This window comes from Cetorhinus maximus, chromosome 11 (assembly GCF_964194155.1).
Source record: "Cetorhinus maximus chromosome 11, sCetMax3.hap1.1, whole genome shotgun sequence".
NCBI classification, from domain to species: domain Eukaryota; kingdom Metazoa; phylum Chordata; class Chondrichthyes; order Lamniformes; family Cetorhinidae; genus Cetorhinus; species Cetorhinus maximus.
Genome location: NC_135889.1, coordinates 92,964,764 through 92,983,543, shown reverse-complemented (window position 1 = coordinate 92,983,543; position 18,780 = coordinate 92,964,764). Strand labels below are relative to the sequence as shown.

At 43.5% G+C, this 18,780-nt stretch overlaps 1 protein-coding gene across 1 annotated transcript in view; it reads right to left on the bottom strand.

The window, feature by feature from the left end:
• thsd7ba (thrombospondin, type I, domain containing 7Ba) overlaps nt 1-18,780 on the bottom strand; it is a 976,108-nt gene that overhangs the window by 445,067 nt on the left and 512,261 nt on the right. The window contains exon 10 of the mRNA XM_078552479.1: nt 13,266-13,381. Within this exon, the coding sequence (XP_078408605.1) occupies nt 13,266-13,381 (116 nt within the window). The remainder of the gene's footprint in view (nt 1-13,265; nt 13,382-18,780) is intronic.

The following is an 18,780-nucleotide window of genomic DNA, read 5'->3' as shown; positions in this document are numbered from 1 at the left end:
TGATGAAGCAACTGAAGATGATTGGGCCTAGGACACTACCCTGAGGAATACTGTGAACAATTTTGGTCCCCTTTTCTAAGGAAAGATATACTGGCATTTGAGGCAGCCAAGAGAAGGTTCACTAGGTTGATCCTGGGTATGGAGGGATTTTCTTACGAGGAGAGGTTGAGTAGGTTGGGCCTGTACTCATGGAGTTTAGAAGAATGAGAGGCAACCTTATTGAAACAGATAAGATTCTTAGGGGGCTTGACAGGGTGATGCTGAGAGATTGTGGGAGAGTCTAGGAGAAGAGAGCATAATCTCAGAGTAAGGGGGTGCCCATTTAAGACAGAGATGAGGAGGAATTTCTTCTCTCAAAGGGTAATGAATTTGTGGAATTCTTTTCCGCAGAGGATTGTAGAGGTCGAGTCGTTAAGTAAATTCAAGGCTGAGATAGACAGATTTTTAATCAGTAAGGGAATCAAAGGCTATGGGGAAAAGGTAGGAAAGTGGAGTTGAGGATTATCAGGTCAGCCATGATCTCATTGAATGACAGAGCCACCCCTATGGGCCGAAAGGCCTACTTCTTCTGCTACATCTTATGGACTTATGGTTTAACTCCTGCATTGATGTCCTGGTGCAGAGATGATTGGCCTCCAACAACCACAACTATCTTTCTTTGTGCTAAGTACGACTCCAACCAGTGGAAAGTTTTCCCCTGATTCCCATTGATGTTCATTTTGTTAGGTGTCCTTGATGCCACACTCATTCAAATGTTTTCTTGATGTCAAGGGCAGCCACTTTCACCTCACCTCTGGAATTCAGCTCTTTGGTCCATGTTTGGACCAAAGCTGTAATGAGGTCATCTGCTGAGAGCGTTTCTCCTCCCTCATCATTCGATCATTCTTCCCCCTTGCAGCAGCTTGTATTATTTTCTGTTGTTTCTGCTTATTCACCCTGTCATGTTGTTGCCTCAGGGGGATGTAAACTACTATGCCAATGTATGGGGGTCAAGTGATTTGTGCAGAGTCCCTGACATCAGGAAGAAGTCTTTCAATACCTGCAGCACCACTCCCTGTAGGCTTCAGCATCTTTAAACAACTCTGGAAAACACCAAATACTTCTAAAATTGCAGCAAGAGCCAGAAGAAATCAATTAGCTATTAACCTGAAAGTAGATCCTTTAAACAGCGCCGGTGTGGGAAGGGATGTTCGTCCTGCTGCTGAACATCTGTTCAGCTGTGCTAGGTTAAGGAAAGCATCAGTTTCAGTATTGAGCTTCAAAATTGCAGCGCTGGCATCAAATCAGTGAAACATGCGGAATGAAGTCACCACCTGCCTACTCTGCATATTTCTGACGGATACTCCCTACATGCGCGCTAACACCCTGTACAAAATGACAACTGACGCACCCAGTGCCAGAAATATACATGCACAGCATTTAATCCATTTTGGAGGCAAAATGGTAACCATAGCCTTGAAAAACAGGCAATATGTGATCTAATTTTAAAGCTTATATGTTCAAGACCTACTCAAGGAAATAAATGAAGATGAGACTTCAGTGTAATATTGTCAGAGGTGCAGTCCGTCAAATGAGATATTTAAATATATAGAATGTATACATTTAAATATAAAGAATAGTGAACATCAAAAGATGCAAGAATATTATTCAAAGAAGAAAAGAGAGCCCTGCTGGGTCTCATAATATTCTTCCATCAACCAACATCATTAGCAATAAATTAACCGGTTGTTCTTAATTTTTGCTACATGGAAAATGACCATTTTATTTGAACATAGCAGTAGCGAATGCATTTCAAAATAATTCTTTATATCGGAAGAACATTTGCAAAGATGGAAAAGCCAATTCCCTGCTGCTGTGCTCTGAACAGAAAACAGTGCTCACAGGGAACACATGACAGGAAATTAGAGGGCTACAACTAGCATTTTCCACTCTTTAAATGAATAGAGTGAAAACCATGAGGACTCATGGTGCACTACCTGCAAATGCTGCTTTCCACTATGAGTGCAGGAGCACAGAATCTCTTTGCAGCACCTATGATATTACATTGTTATCTAGACTGAATTTTATAACTCCCAGGCAAAGTGATTAGGTAACATTTGCCCACTGCAACTTGTACCATCTTCAATTTAATTCATGAAGAGTGAAAGCAACTCAGCAGTGTTAAAAGAGAATGAATGGGCTGTTAATTGACTTGTGTTCAGATCTCACAATCAACTGAAGTCCACACCTTAAATTCCCATTACTTTGGCTAAATTCAGTTAGATCACACATGAGAAAGGGTGAATACTAATGAGAAAATGAGAGGCAATTTCTTCAGGGTATGCTCAAGGCACATATCTGATGCTGTTTATGATATACACCATTTCAACTTGGAGAGTTGTCATGATGATGTGATGTGTGCATGTGGAAAATTAATCTTTAATTTTATCAGTTGCTCAGAAAAATATTGAACTTCAAAAGGACTTTAAAAGCAAGCAAGGGCACTGAGTTAAGATGGCTGCCATGGGTCACTTGACATACCTGGCATTAGAAATTGGTCAGTTTCTGGAAGTTTCCAACGTGGGTCACAGATAGGACATGCCAAGGCAAACCTGTGGAATTTCAAACCTGCTGATGTCAAGAATTGCCTCAAAGATTAACTGGCTCTCACCATTTTCATTCCTGCAAAGCTACCTTTCAGTCAGAGACAGAAAGTCTACTGGGACAATGGCTATATAGAAGGTGTTGATATGTTCTTCCTAGGTCATCACAGGGAAGAATGGTGCATTCAGAAGTGATGGCTGGGACATTAAATAAACTAAATCACCTAGGCCTTAATACAATAGCCAAAATCTGTCCAGACATGAGCTATTCAATTACCCTCTGTTGAAGATTCATCATTGAGTGAGAGGTTATGTGACCAGAATCACCATTTTTGAAATGTCTTTTATTACAACACCCTGGTTGCTAAAAGCAGTGTAAAGAAGAAGTCTGCAAGTAGAGCAGTAACACCATCTCTCTCCCTGCTGTTCTCAAGTTCAGAGCCCTATCTCTTAGAGTTTGAAATATATCACTAAGATAGAGAATTTCAATCAAAAGGAACTCCCCTGCTTATATCATACTGGAGGAAATAGACAGAGAAGTTTGAAGGACCCTTCAAAGTCTCAAGCAGCATTTCCAGGGGAAAAACCAGGACCATCATTAAAATAACTGCCTCCGCTATGAACAATAATGAAGAAATCATGAACAGTGAATGCACTTTTTTTGCCTTTTCTCATTGAACCTTAATTTGACCAAAAATTAACCTCCTCTACTGTATAACTTGTAATTCTACATGTCTGCGTGTGTGTGTGTGTCTGTGAGGGGGGGTGGGGGTGCGGTGTAGCGAAGGTTGGGATATGGGTTTACCTTTTTAAATATCTTTAGCTGGGTGGCTTTTTAGCACAATGAAAGCTAACCCCTTTGTGTTTAAACTCAGGAAAGCCTGTCGGACTGAGTTTTTTTGCAATCGGCATGTAAACGGTTAAGTATAGACACTGAATTATACCTTCATCCTTTTACATTACAAAAAACCCTGTTATGATCAATGGAGGAGTGGGAAAGAAAGGCCGAGTCCTGACATCTGTCCTCACTGGTCAAAACAGAGTTCACTTAGCTATTTTTATAGAAGTTCAGCATGAAAAGACCATCAATTACTTTCTTCCTCATTTTTAAAGCCATTTTTCAAACATAGTGCCTGCTTGAAAAATGGACAATAAAATGGGAAATTAGTGATTGATGTCCATATGTATGAAATTCAGTTATTTTCACCTGGAAATGTCACTGTTCTAGAATATTTCCATCATATAAAACTAAAATGAAAAGTATCAACCACAAAAGAGTAGATGCTGTGATATAGCAATATCACTTGGGCTCTCCATTTTTTATTATCCATTAGGATTTGGCTGTCACTGGCATGGTGGTATTTAGTACCCTTATTTCCCTTGAGAAGTTAATGGTAGTCATTTTTCTTGAGTCTCTACAGTCTATACGGTGAAGATACTCCCATAAGGTTCTTAGGTAGGGTGTTACAGGCTTTTGACTAGCGACAGTGACAGAGCTGCAATATATACCCAGTCAGGGTGGTGGTTGACTTATAGGTGATAGTGTTCACTGGTCCATGCCTTTGTCTTGCTAGGAGGTGAAGGTTGAGGATTGGAGACCTGTGTCTATGAAACCATGGTGACTTGCTTCATGTGCACCCTGTAAATAGGACATGCTTCAGTCATGGTATGAGCATAAGAAAGCAATAAAGTTGGCCATTTTGCCCCTCAAGCCACAGGGTCCACAGGGCTCGGTGTTGGGACCCTTGCCGTTTGTGTTATATATTAACGATTTGGATGTGAATGTGGGGGACACAATTGGGAAATTTGCAGATGACACAAAGATTGGCCAAGTAGTGGATAGAGTAGAGGATAGCCATAATCTCCGAAACGATATAGATGGGTTGGTGGAGTGGGCGGTAAAGTGGCAGATGAATTTTAACATAGAGAAGTGTGAGGTCATACATTTAGGGAGGTCAAACAATTACAGGGATTACAAAATAAATGGGAATATACTAAGTGAAGATGAAGAGACTTGGCGTACAAGTACACAGGTCCATGAAGGCAGCAGTTCAAGTAGACAAGGTTGTAAAGAAGGCATATGGAATGCTCTCCTTCATTGGCAGAGGTATAGAATATAAAAGTAAGGATATAATGTTGGAATTGTATAAAACACTGGTGAGGCCACAACTGGAGTATTGTGTGCAGTTCTGGTCACCACATTACAGGAAGGACGTAATAGCTCTGGAGAGAGTGCAGAGGAGGTTTACAAGAATGTTGCCAGGGTTATAAAAGTGTAGCTACAAGGAGAGATTGGATAGGTTGGGGTTATTTTCCTTAGAACAAAGAAGGCTGAGAGGTGACTTGATTGAGGTGTACAAAATTATGAGGGGAATAGATAGAGTGGACAGGATAAAATTGTTTCCCTTGATGGAAAATTCTAGAACCAGGGGACATAGATTCAAGAAGAACTTTTTTACACAGAGGGTAGTGGGTGTCTGGAATTCACTGCCCAAGTTGGTGGTAGAGGCAGAAACTTCATACTCTTTTAAAAGTGCCTGGATCTGCACCTAAAGTGCTGTAAGCTGCAGGGCTATGGGCCGGGTGCAGGAAGGTGGGATTAGATAGGGCACCTGGGTGTGTTCTGGCTGGCATGGACAAGATGGGTCGAATGGCCTCCTTCTATGCTGTAACTTTTCTATGGTTCTGTAGGCCAGAATTTTTAGCTCAGTGGGCGGGCGCGCGCCCAACCCGACCGAGTGTCAAATGACATGCGATGACGTCGGCCGTGCGTGCCGACGTCAACGTGTAGTCCCACGATAGTTCGGTCGGCGGGTGTATGCCTGAGCAGGCAGAGTGCCTGCCGGCAATTAAAAGTTCTATAAGTTATCAACTGACATTAACTTTTCACTGCCCAGTCAACTGAACGGTTGGTGGGAAGGCCAAAAGGCCAAAAGGCCTTTGCATTTCTTTACAAATAAAATAAAAACTTTATTTTTTGATTGAAAACATGTCCCTGCTCATGTGACAGAGTCACATGAGGGGAGGTATTTCATTACATTTTTCTGCTCTTTATTATTTTTTAGAATATCTCTTCATCTCCATGCCTCAGGGAGATTATTCAACGCTCTCTCGCGCACATGCGCGAAGTTCACTCTGAGCCTGTTTGCCTTCCTCCCTCTACCCGCACAGGCAGCACTCAGCGCTGCTGCTCATGTATCACACTGGCAGGGCCTTAATTGGCCTGCCAGCGTGAAGTCAGCTTCCTGACCGCCCCCCCCACCACTGATCCCGCATGCCAAGGGCAAAGTTCTGCCCATATTGTCCAGTATTAGATGTGATTCCACAATTGGACAACATTTGCTAAACAATCCGGATTGTGCACAGAATTACACTAACAACCAATTTAATGTTATCAGTCAGGTTCGTATTGTGGCTTACTTGTGTGTGCTAGAAGCTACACACAGGGCCTTGTCCTTTGCAAACAGAAAGAACATGCCTATACATTGCACCTCTTTCAACTAAACAAAAGCTTGGGGGAGCCATTCCCTGGCTCATTCCCCATGGTAATGCCTTGGTCAATCAGGGTCAATTTGCTTGGTTTGAATTTAAACAATAGCTTGGAAGTTAACTGTTCCCTGGTGCATTCTCCATGGCAATGCCTTGATCAATCAGAGTCAATTTGCTTGGTTTGAATTTAAACAATAGCTTGGAAGTTAACTGTTCCCTGGTGTACTTCTACCAATCAGAGTCCACTTGCCAACCAATCAGCACCTTCTTCTCAAGCAGAATAAATTCTCTTCCCTTTGAGGTTTGGTTTTCTTGCAAATCTGCCTTGATGAGTGCAAGACAAAAAGTTTCAACAGCATGTCTCTTTTTGCCACAAAACTCAAATTCTATGCTGCCAAGCGGCTAAATATTGATAGTGGCAGATTCTAAGATGGTAATGCCATTTAATGTCCAAGGGAGGTAGTTAGGCTATCTCTTGTGCAGCATATATATATATGTTCCTTGTTATATATGAACCCAAACTGGATTTATCCCAATCTTGCTGCATGCAGGAATGGACTGCTTCATTGTAGGAGGAATTATGAATGGACTGAACAATGTACAATCATCAGCAAAAATTTCACTTCTGCCTTTATGGAGGGCACGTTATTAATGAAGCAGCTGAAAGTAGTTGGACCTAGGACGCTGTCCTGCTGAACTCCTGTAGTGATTTTCCTCGGGCTGAGATGATTGACTTCCAAAAACTGTAACTACCTTTGTTTGTGCTAGTAATGACTCAAACCAGTAAAGAGCTTTCCCCCTGATATTCATTGACCAGCGTTACTAGGGGTTCTCAGTGCCACAATTGGTCAAATAGCAATTTGATGTCAAGGACAATCATTCTTACCCCACCTCTGGAATTCAGCTTGTGTCCATGTTTGTACCAAAGCTGTAACGGGTTCTGGGCCGAGTGGTCCTAACAGAACCCAAACTGAACGCTGGTGAGCATCTTACTGGTGAGTAAGTGATACTTGATAACATTGTTGCCAAAATGTTCCATCACTTTGCTGACAATTAAGAATAGCCTGATGGGACGGCAATCAGCAAGGTTGATCTGTCCTACTTTCTTTTTGGGCAGGACAAACCTGAACAATTTTCCATATTGTCAGGTAGATGCTCAGGTCTCTTACAGGTGGGTTGTTGTCAGGGTCCATAGTCTTTGCTGTGTACAATGCACTCAGTATTTCTGGTTGCCACCCGAATGTAATTGAATTGGCTGAAGGCTGGTATCTCTGATAGTGGTGGGTTCAATGTAGGACTGGTTATCAGCTGAAGAAGTGCAGTAAGGATAATCAGCAAAGGGTTTCCTTCTTCATGTTTGATATGAAGCCATCACGAGACATCATGGGAAGAATTTTCAGCACGTCGGGCGGGCTGTGCAGGAGTGGGCGCAGGCAGGCCCGGAGCCGATCACGGGCATCGATCGGCTCCACATCACCATTTTATGTGGGCGGGCCAGTTAAGGCCCAACCAGCGTGAATCACAGCTCTCAGGAACAGCAGGAGGGAGCAGGTGGTGGCAAGACTCCAATAACTGCCGGTCCTGTTTAAAAACTGGGCAGGGAGCCTTCCAAAGGCTGGCAACGATGGCACACACAAGGGTTCCCGAGAGCGCCCTCGGAGATCAGGCCAGGCAGGAGGGCAGGTCAGCAGAGCATTGTGCCCCTATATTCTCGGATGAGTGCCTCGAGGAGGTGCCAGCAAGGCCGAAATCATCATGCCAAATGACGGGAGGGACATGACCTACAGCTAAGGCCAGTCTAGAGATAGGTAGCAACATGTAAGGGCCTTGTATGGGGTCTGCCTTTACCCTCTATGGTAAATATATACATAGTTCAGTATGGTTAATAAAGATTACTTTGTAATTTCAACAAGGCTACTTCTTGGTGTCCAAGCAATACACACCATGGGTAATGACAACAGACAGATCATGGTGGCAGTGGGAGATAAAAATCCACATCCTCTCTAAAAGACTGAAGAACTCTCAAGAAAAGGGCACCAGCAATGATTCTGCCCTGAAACAACCTCACTTAAGAAGCAAGATGCTGAGAAGCCTCACCTGAGAAATTCCAGAGAAATGGGAGCCTGGGGGCAGGAAAAAGGCTGAATTTAAGCTCAAGCAAAAGTCTCCACTGAATCCATTTTGGAAGATCAGCTTCAACAAAGCAGAGCCAGCAGCTAGCAGCCTGCAGGGTGAGATAAAATCCTTTTAAAGCTCCAGGCCAAGCCAGTCCTGTGAACCATTTTTGTTAAATCCAGTCAGACCGAAATTTTATCACTGGCCCACACTCCGACTCGGTGCCATCCCCACATGGTGCCCCGCGTCCTGAACACAATGAAAAAAAACAAAAAGGGCAGAATTTTGCCCTCGATGGGTGGGCGGGCCCCACCGGCTCAGTGGCAGGTGGACAGCCCACCGAAACGGGGCCCGCCACCATTTAGAGTGGGCGGGCCAATTAAGGCCCACCCAGCAGTCTGCCCGACAGGAAGCGTTATGTGTATTCTAAACACCAGCAAAGGGTGACCAAAAGGTTAGAAACGGGAAAAACCAGAATACTAAGACTTAACTAGTCAGGAGTATTAAAACAGAGTGTAGGTATATAAAAGTGCAGAAGTATAAAAGTATGTAAGTATATAAAGTATATAAAAAAGACAAGAGTAGCTAAAGTAAACATTGGTTCCTTAGAGGCAGAGACATGAGAAATTATCATGGGAAACGAGGAAATGGCAGAGACATTGAATAAATATTTTGAGTCTGTCTTCACCGTAGAAGACACAAGTTACATATAATAAAGAGTGAGTACCCAAGCGGCTAATAAGAGTGAGAAACTAAAAGTAATTAATATCAACAGAGAGAAATATTAGAGAAACTTAAGGGACTAAAAGTCAACAAATCCCCAGGATCTTATGGCCAACATCCTACAGGGTTCTAAAAGAGATAGCTGCAGAGAGTGTGGATGTGCTGGCTATGATTTTCCAAGTTTCCCTAGATTTGAGAAGGATCTGAGCACACTGGAAGTTAGCAAATGTAGTACCGCTATCCAAGAAAGGACAAAGAAAGTTTACAGGGAACCACAGGCCAGTTCGCCTAACATCAGTCATCATGAAAACACTGGGACTGAATGTTGTTGGCTTGTTGGGTGTCTCAACCAGAATGCCAGGGAAAAATCTGAAAATAAAAGCTGGTACTATGAACATAAGAAATAGAAGCATGTGTAGGCTATACAGCCCCTTGAGCAGCCTCTGCCATTCAATACAATCATGGCTGATCTTTCCTGCTCACTCCCTCATATTAGTTGATTCCCTGAGAGATCAAAAATCTGTCTATCTCAGCACTGAGTATATTCAATGATGGAGCATCCACAGCCCTCTGGTGTAGAGAATTCCAAAGACTCACAACCCTCTTGAGTGAAGAAATTTCTCTTCATCTCAGTCCTAAATGATCAACCCCTTATCCTGAGACTGTGCCTCCTTGTTCTCGATTCCCCAGCCAGGGGAAACTGCCTTTCAGTGTTATCCTATCAAACCAATGCATAATCTTGTATTTTCAATGCCATTACCTCTTATTCTTCTAATTTCCAGAGAATATAGATGCAATTTACTTAGCCTCTCATCATAGGACAGCCATCCCATCCCAGGGATCAATCTACTGAACCTTCGCTGTAGCCTCCAAAGAAAGTATATCCTTCTTTAAGTATGGAAGCCAAAACTGTGCACAGTACTCCAGATGTGGTCTCACAAAAGCTCTATACAATTATAGCACGACTTCATTATTTTTGTACTTCAAATCCCCTACAATAAAGCCAACGTACCATTTGCCTTTTTAATTCTTTACTGTACTTGCATGCTAACTTTCTGTGTTCCTTGTTCAAGTACACTGAAGTCTCTCTGAACAGCAACATTTATAAGATTCATGCCTTTTAAAAATATTCTGCTTTGTATTCTTGCTCCCAAAGTAAACACCTTCACACTTCCCACATTATACTCCATCGAGCACCTTTTGCCCACTCATGTAACCTGTCAAAATTCTTTGCAACCTCTCTGTGTACTCCTCGCAGCTTACATTCCCACCAAGCTTTGTATCATCAGAACACTTGGATATATTGCTCTCGGTCCCGTCATCTAAGTCTTTAAGGTAGATTGTAAATAGTTGAGGCCCTAGCACTGACCTTGCAACACCCCTCTAGTTATAGCCTGCCAACTTGAAAATACCCAGATATCTTTACTCTTTGCTTCCTGTCCATTGACCAATTCCCCATCGATGCTAATATACAACACCAACTCCATGAGCCATTATCTTGCGTTTTAACCTTTTGTATGGAACCTTCTCAAATATCTTTTGGACATCTAAGTATATTACATCTACTGACTCCACTTTATCTACCCTACTAGTTACATCCTCAAAAACCTCTGATAAGTTTGTTAAACACAATTTCCCTTTTGCGAAACCCTGTTCACTCTGTCTGATCATACTAGGATTTTCTAAGTGCACTGTTAAGATTTCCTTAATAATAGATTCCAGGGGCTGTATTTTACCAGCCATTCAGGGAAGTGCTGGGAGGTGGTGGAGGGATGGGGAGTTCCATAGAATAGTCAGAGAATACACGTTGCCTTCTTGAAGCCATGGAATATGATCAGCAGTGGCAGAGGTAGAGGACATTATACCCACCCACAGGCTAATTGAGGCCCTTAAATGGCCACTTAGGGGCCTCCTCCTGCCGCTGCTGGCATTTTACCAATGGCTGGTGGACCCTCCACCATGTGGGGATACCGCCCAGAAAAAACCTGGTGACCTCCCTGTGGGTTAGGAGGGAGCGGCCTTTCTGATCAGGCACTCTGTTGCCCACAGAGGTGCCCCCTGGAAGCAAGGACCATTCCTGTGGAAACACCACCCTGCCCTCACCAACCACACACCCCTCCCCAACACCCATCTCTTGCTGGGGACTGCTTGATTGGCCCCAGCAATCCCAATCCCACTTAGCTGTGGAAGGTTTGGTATACATTTTGTATGGCTGCAGTAACAGCAGTGGCCACTGTTCCGTGTGGCGCCGCGGAGACTTAAGGACTGCCAGACCTCTGATTGGCCGACAGTTCGGGACAGGCTTCCATCTTTGAAATGGACAGGAGCCCCGGCGCCAGGCAGTTAATTACCTGAACACCAAAAAATGAGGCCAGGGAATCCCTAAAAGGCTGAGGCAGTGTTGCCCAGGTGTCTGGTCATTTGTTTCTACTGAAACAATTCTCCTGTGCTCATTATGAATGCCTAGCTGATGGCCAAGACTGACAAATGCATTAGCTCAGCAGGAGTTCTGTTTTGACTGAAGTGGATTGTTGACTTTGCTTGACTGACATTTTTATGTGGTTATAATATGTTGCTCTTTTTGTAATCTCTTACGTGAATGTCTCAATGTTTATCTGGACAAGATTAAGAGGTGTGAAGTGATTAACGCCTCTGTTACTGAAGCTCCATTTGTCCTGTTTGATTCACACTTTTATCGGGTTACCGAAACAGAGGGTCTTTTTTTCAAAGAAGATTTCTGAATAGGCATTTTCTTTTTTTCAACAATTCCACAACTGTAATTGTTATTATATGGCTCATTGGTCCTGCACATAATACATATTAGCTGAATGGGTATGGAAGGGCATAGAGGGGGCTTAAATTGGGCATGGAGGGGGCATGAAGGCCATAGAGGTGACATGGAAGGCATGAGTTGGCATGGGGGGTATGAGCAGCCATGGTGGGGTGGGTTGGGGGTGGGGGGGTGGTGAATGACGAGGAATAATGAGCCTTAAAGATTCTTAAACAACCGGAACAAAGTTCCAGAGAACATAGGCAAGCCTTCTAACCAGCCGGCCTCGGCACTTGCCTGCCCCTGTGGCCCCCTGTGCTCTGCTTCCAGGGTTGGTGGACCAAACTCCATCCCATACCCACCACCTGTCAGAGTGGAAAGCACATGATTTGGGGCAATTTTTAGGGGGTGGATACGGCAAGTCGGCAAATTTCCCTACTTGAGCTACCTGCCAAAATCTGGCCCAAATTCTCTGAGTGCAGTGATATACTTGTTTTAATTTCTATCCACTGTACTTTGCCTTGGCAGTAATATCCGAAACGTACTTCAGTGGCTTTTGCATTTCAAATTCACATTGCCTGCAAGGAAATTTACATTAGGCTCAACATGATCTCTTGATAGTTTGGATTGAAATTCACAGTCATGACACATATCTTTTGAGTCCTTTGAGGAGGTGTTAGAGGATTGCAGTGTGATCACTTCTCTGGACCCATGCTGATCAATACTTTGAACGAAAGCTCTGAGGCAATGTAAATTCCGCACAGTTGCATTGAAAATAAGTGGAATGATTCCACTTCATTCTACAAAAGGTGAGCTTAAAGATAAGTCTCTGAACTTGGTGATATTACTTTACTCAGAGACATCCAGGGAACATCTGTTCCAAGTTTAATAGAGACTCACTTCAATAGAAAACTTGGAACTATTTGCGTAGCAGGAAATCGATATTTCTCAGTGCTACGAGTTCAGTTAAGACAAGGTTTCTGCTATAATTGTAACATGATGTACAAGCTTTCAAGGCCCCTACAAAAGAAAGCCTAAAACTTACTGAAGAACCTTCTTTAATGTGCTGTGTAACAGCATGTTAAATGAGCTTGTCAATAACACAATCTTTAATTCAGCAAATTAGAAGTCCTACATAACAAAAAATGACAGATGGACCAGCATTGTCCATTAGTTTGTATGGGTTCCAGTCAATTCATAGACCTGTCCATGTTCTCTTGTATTACCTTTATGTGTACCTTGGAGACAGTGAATTGCTACTTGGCATACAATTAACTTCCAGGTGACATATTGAAATAAGGTTTTGAAAGCACAATCTAAAAGAAAAATCAATATTAATTATAGATGATATTTCTATCATAGTGTACAAATAGAGATATATTCTGCAAAGTATTACATTTTCTTTATTATTCAACACTATTCTTTTCCAGAGGATAATTTCATGGAGATACATGTGCTCTGGGAGGAGCAAATTATTTCCCAAAAAAACCCAACATTCTTTCAGTCCATGAGTTTTAAAGAGTTTGTTCTAGTAGAGGATAATAATAATAATAATTCTATGGAGGATAATTTCTCAAAGCAACTACCTTGCTGACACATGGTAGGGCAAGGTGTCCATTCACTGAAAGGGGTGACAATGCAGTCCTTTTTGCATGGCAATAGGCATGGCCGAACAGTTTCAGGCCTGGTACTTTCAGGGCACCTAGAAGCATTGGAAAAGAGGCACATATCAGGAATTGTTGTTACAAAGAGCAAGTATAACAAAAGCAAAAAACTTCATAACCATCATTTTTAAAGGATGATTTTTTAGCAAGGCTAATTTCCTGGTCAGTAAGATTTTCAGATTTGCAGAATGTGTTTCTTCCAAGATGTGGTGTGCTGAAACAAATTAACATTGCATGTTAATCATAAAACATTCTAGGCACACATTCAGTAATGTGGTGTAATTATATTCCCAGACATTGCAAGAGAATTGTGTTGAATTATGTTTTACAAAATACTTTACTGAACAACAATGTTCCTATGTTTGTTATTGCTGGAAGGTGTTTACCTATCAATTTTGTTGATCAGCAAGTTTAGCAGAATTACTTCTGGAGGAAGAACCATTTTTAGCCTGCGGCAGTGACAGTAATGTTTCAGAACATCAACTTTTTTATTTCAATATTTTGCTCATCAAGATCAGCTCAGGAACTGGGCAGCTAAGGGCCTTTCACCACCAGGACCTTGATCCAAATTATGTCCATATCGATTGTTTGACAGTTCCCTTAGCTGGACATACAGTGTTTTTCTGAGAATTGAGCTAAGTAGATGGAGTGTCATCACTGAGCTAAAGAAAACACTGAAATCAGTTGTAGCACCTTTACCGCAATCCTAATTTAGATTAGCTGGAACTTTCACTACTACACTGTGACACACTAATCCAGTGAACCATCATGAATTTAGATTAGCTGGAACTTTCACTACTACACTGTGACACACTAATCCAGTGAACCATCATGAAAGTTTGAGAAAATGGTTCTAATATGGATATAAAATGATTCAAGAAAACTAGTTCCCTGCATCAGTTCTTAACGTGATCTATGGAACAATACTCATTTTTTCTTCAATCTCAAATTAATTGTATAGTTTTCTAATAGAAATTTATTCTCATTGTAGTCCTTCCTTTTTGGACTTTCAGCTAAATGTTGTCCTCACTCAGAAGTCAGACTTAAACCAGCTTTGTTCATTATTGACATCAACTATTTAAAATAAATATAATTGAGCAGAAAGTCTTGACAACATTCAGCTGCATTTATAAGCAATAATATGTTCTCTTTATTAGAAAATAATGACAGGGATCTGAAAGTTGAACCTCGGTACCTCATTAGCATTGTACATTGTAATTATTATTCCTGATGTCTGCATATGGAAAACTCATCAGCATGATTAAAAGATTGGCTATGACATTTTAATGTGTTGTCCATTAGTGCTGATGTGTCATTATTAGCCTGTCATTGTGCTGATCTTTGTTTCTTCTCTTTACACGTTAAAGAAGCTGCTTCTGTTTATATGTCACAGAAGTTAAAATACATTGCACTTATCTTTCAGAACATCCTTGACATGAAAAGTGAATTTTACCTGTTTTATTAATTGGCAAATATCACTGAATTTATTCAATCAGTTTCTATTAGTTTGGTTCAAATGTGCACTTAAAAAAAATGGCTCATGTCAACAAAAGCAAAATGCTGTGGATGCTGGAAATCTGAAAATGCAGAGCAGATCTGGTAGCATCTGTGGAGAGGAGAAGTTCACATTTCAGACCAATGACCTTTCATCAGCACTGGAAAAAGTTAGAGATGTAAACAAGCACAGAGTCAGGGAAAGGGGTAAGGGAAGGCAAGAATAATATCTGTAATAGAGTACAAGGAAGGAGGCATTAAATTACAAAAAGGACAATGCTGCAAGGCAAAAAGGGATGGTAATGGGAGAAGTAAAGAACAAAAGATCAATCTGGAGGAGGTGTAAATGGGAATAGCAGATTTATGACCAACAACTGCTGTCAAAAAAGTAGGAGCAGTGGTTATGATCTGAAATTGTTGAACTCAGCGTTGAGTTTGGAAGGCTGTAAAGTGCCTAATTGAAAGATGAGGTGCTGTTTCTCTAACATACATTAGCCTTCATTGGATACCATAAAAGGAAGCATTTGGCGTTTTTATAAGAAGGCTGTCATGATGATGATGCATTTCAGCATCTATGGTAGATGAGCAGCAACAGTGTAGGAAGGCAACCAGAGGAAATTGAAGAGCAGTAGAATACAGAGAAAGTATCTATAAGCAGGGACTGCATTTCAGAAAATTAGCAACTTGCAGTGACAAAGAAAAATAGTGAAAGTCGAAAGGAAAGAATGAATGAGACAAGAGAGCATTCTTTCAGTTCTCAGTGTAGCTCTTCTCTGGGCCAATTTATTTTAGATGGCTAAAGGGGAGAATTTTCTCTCCGTCGGGCAGGGCGGTCGGGAGCGAGCGCGGAGCCGATCGCCGCTCATGATCGACTGCACGCCGCCATTTTATGTGGGCAAGCCAATTAAGGCCCACCCAGCGAGACGCGCACCCGGTAGCGCTCAGCGCTACCTGAGCGGGCGGGGGGAGGAGGCAGAGTCGGGACCTGTGCAGAAATCTCCCTGAGGCAGCCCCGTGCCTCAGGGAGATCAAGATCAAAATGAAACTTTGAAAAATAGAAAGTAGAAAAATATTCAGACATATCCCCTCATGTGACAGTGTTACATGAGCTGGAACATGTTTATGAATTTTCATGAAAATTTAAATTTAATTAATAAACGCTTCATGAAACCTCCTCCCGCCCGTGGATGAGGTTTCATGAAAAATGCGAAGGCCGCCTGGGGTCTTCGCCTGCCCGCGAACCTTAAGGTTGGGCGGGCGGCCCTGACAATGTGTTTAATTGGTTGATTAATGACCTTAATAGGCCTTTGACAGTTCGGCGGGCGTGCAGCCAACTCCGGTGCCCACTGAATGGAAGATCGGAATGCCGCATGGTGATGTCGGGATGTACGCCCGACGTCACTGCGCATCATTTGATGCATCGGCGTGCGGGGCCCGCCCCCGCATGCCAAAGAGAAAATCCTGGCCATAATGTTTTTCTTTCTCTCCCATTCTTCACATTATCTCATGCTGTGCACTTCTTCTTGATCAGGGTAAATAAATAGCCTGTTCCATTGGGTGGAATTTTCCATTTATGAGACTAAGTGCAGAGGCGGGTGGTTTTGGCAGCACTCACCTCGCTGCTCAGATTGATGGGAACTCGCACCCAATTCCAAGCTTGGAAGCTCATTAATCATGCACAGTTGAGTATTGGGCTGAATGACCTGGCAGGTCAGGAGCTGATTCATCTGCCCCGCCATCAGCTGGTGGAGCTGAAGGTCCAGGCGCCATATATAAATGCCAATTAAACACATACATCTTGCCTTCTGCAGCCCACCTGTCTCGAGGAGCCCGTTACAGGTGTCTTCCACGCACAACAAGGGGGCTGCATTCGCTTCAGACATGATGCCCTACAGGCCTTGATCAGAGGAGTGTGGGTGCATAGGGATGTGACCTATCCCAGGTACGGTTCCAGGAAGCACACCAGACGCCTTGGACTTGGAAGGCCATTGCCAAGGAGGTCAGTGCAGCTGCCAGCCACACCCTGGCGAGATCCAGTGCTGGAAGAGGATGAATGATCTCATCCACTCTGCCAGGGTAAGTCATCCTTCAACTCCCTCTGATATCAAACTCTCATCATGGCATCATGTGCTCAAATGGCTACTCTCTTCAGGGATCTCACACAACCATTACCAGGAGGCACACATCAGCACTTATTGACTAAAGGAACCTTTTACATCACTGCCACCCCATCTATCATGCTGCACGCTCTCCATCCTCATACCTGTTGGGGAGGGCTCACCTCTCAGAGGGGGTATGATTTTTTGCTAACCTATGCTCCATCCCTTCTCATCACATGCTTTTCTTGTGTCCGCATCCAGGCCAAGCTAGCCCACAACAGGCGGGAATGTTCCAAGATAGTGGAGGGGGGGCACGGCCGACATCTTTGGCCTCACTGAGTCTGAGGAAGCTGCAGCCCAGATCACTGGGGAGGACAAGGATCACTCCTGTGGGGAAGGGGAGATCGGATTGTCTCAGAAATCCAGGACGGATCACTCTTCCACCAGTTCATCACATCCTGACAATCACAGTGAGTGACATGCAGTCTTCTATTCCTCATGCTCATCAACTAAAACTTCATTCTCTCTTTAATAAGCACCTGCAGATTGAGGCCTACAAGAATCACCACCAGGACTTCTAGCCCTCAGACCATGCCCGAGGAGGAAGATGATGAAGAACCATCACAGTGCTCACCCGCACCCTCCAGCAGTGCATAGACGCACACCACAGTGGGGTACATCCCGAGGTGAGGTTTAGGCTCACTTGCTGGAGAACACTGCAGCAGTCAGAGGCAAGGACAGACCAGGTCTCCGGCACTCAGAGGGCTGCTGGAGAACAATCACCCACTCAGTCCAAGTCAGTTGATAAGACTATGGAAGCAGCCTTCCAACTCATGGTGGACAGCCAGCAAGAGGCAGGGGAACATCAAGCAGTGGTGTTTGAAGCCCTCAAAGAGGATGACCACCAAAGTCTTCAAAGGCAAGAGAGCAAACACCTCCGCAGGCTGCCTTCACCCCTGCTGCAGATACCAGGGTAGCACCTAGAAGGAGCTGAAGGCCTAGAAAAATGAAAAAAAAACATTTTATCACAGCTTGTTGCATGGGCGAAGGCAATAATTGTCACCAATTGAACATCTGCAAATATATTCACTTTAACTGCACGTAATCTACTATTTTCTTTCAGCGTCCTTTCAAAGGCTTTGCGAGTCAACACCCCCTTCGCTGTCCATCAGTGCCTCCTGGTGCCTCCCATCCCGCAGTTCGAGGCTCCCACTCCCCATGCTGAAGTTCCTGGAAGATGGGCTGAAGTCCCAGCACAGTCCCTGAAAGTCCAAAGCCTCAGTGAAGTCGAAGCTGCAACATGGAGACCTCCCACCTTCCGAAAGCTGCTTCGCGGAGGAGCCATGTGGATGAGGCTCCACCCGCCATGCGGTGCACATGTTCCTCCAGGGGCCAGTAGCTGTCGGCCTCCATCATCTTCCTCTCATCAGGTGTCCCTGAGCTGAGCAAGGCCCTAAAGGCTAGTCCCAACTTGTGCACACCACTCATTTTCAAACGGGTTTGAGGTCAACCTAATTTCCCGCTGGCGCGACATAAAATTGGAAGGCGTGAGGAGATTCCGGCGAGCAGCTGTTTTAATTAGCATTCATGAGATGTCAATGAATACTGATGGCGTTCAGGCCACTAGTTGGTGGGATAACCTGCCATTGGGAGAGTTGCAAACTGTTTTTATGGCGATGGGTTTGCGACTTTTTGGCTCCCACTGGATTCTCTGCTCCTGCCCACCTCAAAACCTGCTGTGGGAGGGATGGGAAAATTTTTTCCATCGTCTCTGTAAAAGCTACTTTTAACAGGGCCTAAAGACAGCATAGGTTGACTCGCTTTTCTGATTTTCTTTTCTTCTC